Raw genomic sequence first — 9,231 nt, forward strand, 5'->3', positions numbered from 1 at the left:
AAATTATTATGCTCCATCTCAGATGTAAGGTAAATACTTGGATGTATAATATTTAAATATTAATGAAATTGTTTAATTAATACTAAATTATTAAAAGAAAGTAAAATATCATTCGCGTATATTGTCCAAAAATCCATTTTAATAGGAGAATTTAAAAACATTATATTTTCACAGACACACATAACTAAAAATGAAAAGTATAGAGTGAAACTGTAAAATATGTGTTTAACTTATCATTCCAAAGTTTTAATATGACTTACAATGTACTTCAAAGAAGAGTGGGTGGAATTAGCATTAAAAGTTTTGAATAAATTCAGTAGAGGAAGAGATAAAGTATCAAATTTGAAAAATGGATTTATGAAATACCTTGCAATTGTGGCAGTAGCAGGTTGGGCTGAAAAGATGGTCATTGGAAATAAGAATAAAAGAACATTAAAATCACTGAACAAATGGAAAATGAATAAATTGGGTGTTACTCCCCACAAAGATAATAGTATTAAGTGGATTGGTCACACTGTTGTTAAAATTATTGTACAACCGAGAAACTTCAAACATAGAAATATATGTGAATCCATAAATAATTTAAAAGGAAAAATCGAATTATCAATTTTTATGAGGGGATTGGGATTAAATCGCTTATGGAAAATATTCTTCTTCACTGATGCAATATTTTTTAATTATTATAATCTAGATGTGGTTGATATGATGTGTGAAGATTTTGATTCACACTAAACTGTAACTTCTGATGATTGCAAGCTGGTGCTGCCAAAGTGTGTCTGGTCAATGCGAATGTTTTTGGTTCATGTAGTATGATGTCACTTTTTTATTGTTGTACATCAATTTTATTTGTATTTAAGAAATTCTTACAACAAAATATACTTATGGTTTTTGTAAAATAATTGAAAAAAGTGCTTACCTGAGAATACAGATAACGGAACTGTAAAAATTTTAATTTGTATTTCTTTTTTTTTTCATGCAAAGTTCCAACTTTTTAGGTAAAATATGAAGAATTATTTTTCATTAATACTTTAAAATGCAATTATTTCTATTGAATTGAAATTACTTGAACAAAGTTTTAAAATGAAATCATGAATAGAATCTAAAGCCATACATCAGTTCATGTAGGTTTTACTCGGAAAGAGATTTTTTATTCAAAATTCAAGCTAATTTTATTTAATTGAATATTTATACATCTGGGAAAATAATTTCTATTGGTCTCCAAGAAGTGACATATTTTCTCATCTTAAAATCATAAAAATGACCACAGATTTTTCCACACATATAAAATACTTTATCACAAAAGTTTTTTATATGACTAACCTAAAATTTGTTGTTTTTTTTTTACATTCTTATGTTAACTTGTTAATAAAATATGTCTACTTGTATGTTAATTTAGGAAGAGCGTAAGAAAAGTAAAGGATCTAAGTGGTACAATCTTCCTGCCACTGAGTTGACAGATGAAATTAAGAATGACCTCCAGGTGATTCAGTTCAGAAAAGCCTTAGATCCCAAACGTTTCTACAAGAAGAATGACCTAAAAACCTTGCCCAAGTACTTCCAGGTAAGTTTTACACTTGGAATTTCCTTATATATCATGTTATCAATTAGTCGTTTAACACATTCACTAATAATTTTAAAAACTAAAAGAAATAAAATACTATTTCCAAGTAGTGGAAAGAAAAGCCATTTAAGAATTCTTTGTTTTTTTTATAAAAGTTCTTATCAATTTACTATATGTAAGATGAATGAAATGATTAAATGTGAACAAAAAGTTTGAATACAATAATTTTGATTTTTCATGCTGTTGGACAAGACTTGTTTTATGAACATTTTCTTTGTTTTTATTGAAATAAGGAAAATGATAATATTTTATCACTAGTAATGATAATGACTGGAAGGAGAACAAAATTAATAGTTTTAAAATGTGTGTAAATGGTTAGAGTGTAGAATGAAAAACAAATGTATTACTTACATTCTGTATGTAAGATTAAATCTGGTGAAACATGGACTGATTCCTGTCTTTGCTTTACCTTTGTTAATTTATTATGAATATTAGTATCCTGTTACTTTTAAAAGTTGGTTAAAATGCTTATTTATATTCATAATACAGTTGAAGAAACCAACACTTAATACTCATAGACAATTTCTAAAGTCAAGTATTATAAGTCATTATTATGATAATTTTCCCTGCTGGTAGAAGTTATATAGTTACTAGCATATAGCCCATCAAAAATGATAGAGCAAGTACTACCACCCCCACCCCATAGTATACCCTAACCTCACATTTCATAGCTAGCTGAAATAAATAAATTTTGCAAAATCAAGCTTGACCAACAAAGAGGCAGAAAAGTGTAGTTGAGGCAGTCAAAGTAGGTAAGTTCCTTTGTGAGCCAATCAAAATTAAGATCATTCATGAAATGAAATTGTGCTGTATTCATAAGATAATTATTGGTAAAAAATCAGTTAGATTAACAACTTATAATTTACAGAAAAGCCAGTGCATTTTGGTAACACTACTTTCCAACAATGGCTTTTATGTCAGGTTGCTTAGCAACAAAAGTATAACCTAATACTGTTGTTAGTCTATGTACTGAAAGTATAAAATGAAATGTATGGACAACAAAACTGGAAAAATATTTGTTGATTTCTTAATTTAGAGTCTTTCTTGATTAAAAAGGTTTGTTTTTTATTAACAACGTTGGTGATATAGCAGAAAATAGCTTAATTCAGAAACAATATAAATTTATAATTGAATTGATATTGTTACTTTCTTGATAAATTTGATGCACATGGCTCTAGGCTAGGTTACCCCACACTACATCTTTAGGCTTATTATACCAACACTCACTACACTTATAAGATTTCACAACACCCTCCCTCATGGCCTCCTTGCACCCACATCACAAAAATCATAATGGGCAGACAGTAATCGAACTATTCTATCTGGGTAAGTGAATTTTAACTTTTATGACTCCTCCTAATTTGAGAAATCAAGCATGACACTGGCTATTATATAGGTTAGATTCTCTATAAATTCACAATTTTACATTAAAAAAAAAATATGATAATCTTGCTGATTTTGTTATTTTTGTTTCATACTTTTTTATTGAAGATCGGAACTATTGTTGAGTCTCCAGCTGATTTTTACCACTCCCGAGTTCCAAAAAAAGAACGCAAGAGAACCATAGTAGAGGAGCTCCTAGCAGATGCTGAGTTTAAAAAGTATGTGTATAATCTTTTATATATTTGTAAGGAATGAGCAGTTTACAGTTACCACTAAAACAATGAATTTTACTGATATTGAAAGTATTGTTTGTCTCATTAGTATGATAGTTAGATTATTGTTATATGCTGTTACTTCTTGTACCACCCATCCACACACACATATATCCCTGTGCATTTGAATGAAGCATGTATGAAGTGTTTATACACTTGCATTGACTTAAAAGATAACCATGTGGAACAAGCTCTTATGTATGAAATAAAAAGCTTTTCGTTCTCAGGTTGTCAACTGTTTTTTTAAAAATCAAGTCGCCAGTCAGCTAAATCTAATTTCATTATATCATCGAAAAAAGTAAAAGAACGTGATCTTGTATCTCTCACACAAACTATTTTTGCAATTCATTCTGAACAAATTACTAAATACAAGGAAAAGTACCCATCCCCAGTGACAGGAAAAGATTAAGTTAATCTATCAATTTAAATTATTTCATGGACTTTAAAAAGGTTGCGCTGCACTCTTGGTTTCACTCACAGCCAAAGTTCTGAGCTACTTATACTGTCCACCACTAAAAGTAATTGCTGAGCATTTCAGTCGTGCTAAAAGCTGCTAGACAGTAACATACAGTAAATTTACATTTTTATTCTTTAAGTTATGTCACATTTTGAAATGTGAATGATAGTGTAGAATATCCTGCTGACAAAATAATGACATGTTGTGTTTTACTTGCATGCACAGCTTTTAAAACAGGAGACAAACACCACAGTTTGCAATATATATATATAACATTGGTACACTAATTTTCTGAATAAATGAAAAGGGTTTGACTGACACCAAGAAAGGCTCTTTTTTTTAATAATGTGTGGTAATCTCAAATTTTATTTAGGCTTGTTATTTTTGTTAATTATGTAATATGATTATTTGTTATTAGGTAACTTATCTACATTTAAAAATCTGTTGCATATGATACCTAAGAAGGTACCCGATATATTAACACTAGTTCTTTTGTATCACTCTAGGAAAAAGTTTTTAACCCTTTCATTGGAGGAAATTGTCATATATGCACAATTAAAAACTCAAATTCTAATTTCGTTGATCTTGTAAACTTCTTTGTTTAAAATAACATTTTTCTATAAAGAAATGTTATCAATCAAGTATATATTTTGTTTTGTTTTTTTAAATTGCTGGTACTACTGGAAAAAACGATGATAGTACTAATAAGGATATTTTTTCATGTAATATGGTGAGGAATGTGCCAAGAAGTATCTATTTATCATATAGTCAACTTAATAATGTCAAATCCGTAATGTTTCAATTTTGTGGAAAGGCTAAAAATATATAATCATCCAGCTTAGTATTTACTGTCCCAGGATAAGAATACTTTAAATACTTTTTACAATGTTGTTAACGTGATAAACGAAATTTTTCTACACACACTCTTAACATTTAAAAATGATTTAACTCCCTCTTTACAGTGAGCATTTTATTATTCTACTGTCAGTTCATAATTGACTTATTCCGATATGGTACTTTACCTCCTCTCACAGATATAGCTATTCTCATTCAGTGCTACCATCTATATGCAAAAATTGTTTTGCATGCCTCAAGCCTTGATCTCCCATGTACCCTACTATCAAAATGTTTCAACTGTGTCTTACATGTAAATCTTCATGCAACAACCCTCTACCCTTCTAAGACATGTGACTCTCTCTATTTGATTACATCAAACTATCACTTCTTGTTTGGCAATGCTATCATCAAGATGTTTTTTGCTTGTGTTTTCTTCCTGCTATTTTTTTTTTTTAGTTTCATACAAAGTAGAAATATTTTCCTATGTTTTTTTTTCCTACTTCACTTTAACAGTTTTAAGTGAATACTTACCTTTATTGTTCTTCACCAAAGTTTATTTTTCCACTTCAAAAGTGATATCAGTTACATCCAGCACAATTACACAGACTTCAGGTGGCAGTACTTGATGGAGGAAGTGTCAGTTTTCATAGGTTGGAATATTAATCTTTATATGAGTTGACTTTTGTCAGGTCTCGAGTTTGGGGGTCCACAAATTTTAAATATGATCTGCTGACTTTGGACAGATAAGCAGTTATAGATTTTTCAATATTTTTTATATTAACATGTCCCTCATGAACCAAGGGGTGTCCTTACACTACAATTTGTCGAACATTAAAAGTAAGTTCAATCCAGAAACTCCCAAAGAGGGTGGTTTTGGATGTATCTTTTCAAGACAACTTCAAGACAAGTTTTCATTTATTAATTGACAAATTTTTAAGTGAAATAAAGCATCCTCAAATTTCATCTGCTTCTTACCCATGCAGCTTGGGTGGTTGGATTTTACAGTTGGAAAAGTTTTTCCTGTTACCTACCTAACGTTCTTGTCTTATGAAGGGGGGGGGGGGTCAACACCAAACTCCATCAGGCCCATCCTTCTCCTCTTTGACTGCTTTTGATGGAGCTTTCAGTTATCCATGCCATTACTGTTAACTATCTTACTGCTAGCAAGATTCTACCATGTTGGAGGATGTTGCTTCTATGAAAGCACTTTTCTCCTGAGGTTGGCACATATGCGATCTCTTCAGGAGATGCTGCATGACCCATGGGATTTTGATAGGGTTCCTTTGGATTTCCCTCATAACTTTCCTCCTTCCCTTTTCGATGATATGTGTTGGTGGTTGAACAAAGCCACCATCTCATCAAGACTTCTTCATCCCCCTTGGATTTGCTTCTCTTCCCTAATGCTTACCTCTAAGGTTGGGAAGTGTAGGTTGATCAGCATGAGACTTGAGGACAATGGTATATTGACAACAGATCTTACCATGTTAAGGACCTGGAACTTTTGGCAGTCCAGTGTGCTTTGGTTCACTTTCTTCCTTTTGTCAGGACTCGATTAATCATGATATATTTCAACAATTCAGTGGTGGTGGCTTATATCACTCACCAAGAGGATGCTTGTTCTAGTTCCCTTTGTGGTTGAGCTCCCTTTATATTTTGACAATTCAGTGGTGGTGGCTTATATCACTCACCAAGGGGATGCCTGTTCTAGTTCCCTTTGTGGTTGACCTCCCTTTTTTTGGGCCCATATACTTGACATACTTCTCCTAGCATGTCATGTTCAGGGTGCTTTCAACCTCGTTGCAGATCATCTTTCCAGTCACGACATACTCTTTTCTATCAGGTGATACTGTGACTGGGTAAGTTTTCTTTCTTTTGCTACATATATCACTTTTCATGGGCCTGTCCCACGTTTTGACAAGGATTCCTCTCTGTGGTGAGTGGTGCCTGTCCAGGTATACTAGCCAAATCTGCACTGTAAGGCCGTGATGGCTTCACAATCATAACTACCATGCCACTATATGCACACTGTTGAGATGGGGTGTTCCACAAGATCACTAGCAGATTTTTGCTCACAATATATTCTATGAATAAAGCAGAAGGGGATAGCTGCCCATCCCTGCCATTCCTTAGATTGAATAAATCAGGTATGGTCGGCTTTTTAAAATAGGATTTTCATGGTCACCCATTTTGCAATCTCCATTTTTGACCTTCCTCCTAACTCTCCACCACATTTTCTTCTTCCTTTTTTTCCAGTGGAGTATGGGAGTTCTTACCACTTTCCAGCTCCAAGCTGCAGGGGTGGTGAACCATTGAGGTATCCCTCTAGTCTGCTGAACTTGAGGTGAAGACAGTATGATCCTCTTTCCTACTCCCCACATGGATGTTAGTTCCCAGTGGTCTAGGTTTTTTTATTATAGTTGAGTTGCCAACAGTATGATCCTCTTTCCTACCCCCCTCATCGATGTTGTTTCCTGGTGGCTGAGTTTTTGATGTAGTTGACATGCTGTGTATGGTACGTCCAGTCCTAGCCACTCTACACCTTGGGGTACATCCTTTTACTTTCACCCACCTCACTTTCTCCCAAGGGATTGAGATTCCAATATCATGTGATTCAGATCCCTATACAAACATTGTTCTCTCCCTTTTGGGTGTGCTCCTTTCTTTTTCCACCCATGTTTGCAACACCTCTTTTCACGCTGGGCATAGAGTATACCTGGTACAGATGTGGTGCAATCTCCCATGTTGAATCCTCTACTGCAAGGATCTCCACTTTTCAGGTGCTCTTCAAACTCTTTAGAAGGGTGTTTCTTTCATTCTCTTGCACCGGTCCCTCCACCTGTTCAATGTGGGATTCTAGCCATATATGTGAGAGGAGGTAATGTACTTCCAATAAGTACTTACCTCCCTCACACTTCCTACCCTTCCTCCCCACTGAAAACCGGTGCTTCCATTTTCTGCCCAAACTCGAAGTGATAGTTCTGTAGAATCAAACAGGAGTCACATGCTTCAGGAGGGTGTGATGCATTCCTGTTGGTGGAGGGTTGTCAAATGATGATTTACAGCGAGATGAGACACAGTTGAACCACGTTGATCATGAGATAATGGAAACTCAATGCTTGTGGCATGCAAAAACATTTTTGCATACAAAGGGCAGCACTGACTGAGAATAGCTATCATCTGTGAGAGGAGGTAAGTATCTATCGGAAATAAATTTTTAGTATATGAAAATTATAACATTCAGATCCTGTAAATGTGTTAGTTTTAGTAGTATAGAAAGTAATGGAATTAACAAGTCCCAGTCTAAACAACATTTAACAGGATTTCTCCCTGAATGCGATTAACTTTCCTTTTCTACACAACATTGTGCTGATAATAATTCATCAGCATTTGAAACTTTTAACTTACATTTTATTTTATGTAGAAAAATCATTATCATTTCTATCAAGTACAGTTTACTACAACTAAATAGGTTTTTTACACTGTGAAAAGTAATTCAAATATATGTAAGTTACATTTTTAGTCTTAACAAAAACAGGTTTATTTGTAAAATTAAAAAACTAATGATGAATACACTTTCTGTTAGTTTTTTTTTCATTACTACTTCACAAATATTTTCAGATGTGAGCTAAGTATTTTAATTATCTTATAGTCTTAAATTTTGTTTTTTTTAAGTTTAAAATGTTTTGTAAATTTTCACTAAATGTAAATTTCTTGAAAGTATTAGCTAAAAAAATGTGTAAGTAGTGAGAATAATTTTGTATTTTAGTATGTATATCTTTCTTTTTGGAAGGACACCCAAAGTATTTTGAGTTCATATTTACCTATCTTACTGTATTGTTCTGCACCGTAAAGTATGATTTTGTTGGTACAGTTTCAAAGAGAATGATTAAGCACACAGACTGTCACATGTTCCATGAACTTTGGCTTTCTCTGTTGGTTAAGAAATTAGTTGAGGGCTTATGATGTAAAAGATAGGGATTTGATCCCTGTGGTGTGCTCAGCACAGTGTGCTCATTCTGCAGTTTTGTGTTTAGCAACAAACAATCAGATATTCTTTAAATGTTATGGAATAAAATTTAGCAAAATGATAATTTGTTCTTCACCTGATAACTAGTATTAGAAGTCTGTAATAGGAATAAATGTGTTTCTGCAATTAGAAATTTATGGGAAGTAATAAAATATTACAGTTGTTTACAATGTTTACATTGTTTAAAAACTTCTGTTTTTCTCTAAGCTGTTAGTTTTGGTTAGTATAGTGGTTTGTCAGACTTAAAAAAAAAATATATATATATAAGTTCTTCTTTTTACCATATGTCAAAATAAATAACTTTTACTTATATTTCTTAATAGCATAAATATATACTATGTTGCTGTTGGGCTTAGGATTTTTCTACAGTAAGTGTCTGTGACTTGTTAACGATAAATGAACAGCATGCACTTCACTTGTTTTCAAAATAATATATATATATATATTCGGAACAAGTTAAATGTATGTACAACAAAGTCTTCACACTATAGATATTACAGACATATCATAAACACTATTTATATAGCTCTCTTGTTCTTGTCAAAAATCCACTTATGCCTATTCAATTAATTTAGAATTTCAGTTGACAAGTCGAACTATCTTCTCCATTACTATCACACTAGTATTCTGCGTG

General features: G+C 32.6%; 1 protein-coding gene across 1 annotated transcript in view; it reads left to right on the plus strand.

Moving 5' to 3' along the window:
- LOC106468087 (deoxynucleotidyltransferase terminal-interacting protein 2-like) overlaps positions 1-9,231 on the plus strand; it is a 28,021-nt gene that overhangs the window by 17,302 nt on the left and 1,488 nt on the right. The window contains exons 5-6 of the mRNA XM_013928494.2: positions 1,397-1,561; positions 3,113-3,222. Of these exons, the coding sequence (XP_013783948.1) occupies positions 1,397-1,561; positions 3,113-3,222 (275 nt within the window). The remainder of the gene's footprint in view (positions 1-1,396; positions 1,562-3,112; positions 3,223-9,231) is intronic.

Source organism: Limulus polyphemus, unplaced genomic scaffold, assembly GCF_000517525.1.
Source record: "Limulus polyphemus unplaced genomic scaffold, Limulus_polyphemus-2.1.2 Scaffold85, whole genome shotgun sequence".
Classification (NCBI taxonomy): Eukaryota; Metazoa; Arthropoda; class Merostomata; order Xiphosura; family Limulidae; genus Limulus; species Limulus polyphemus.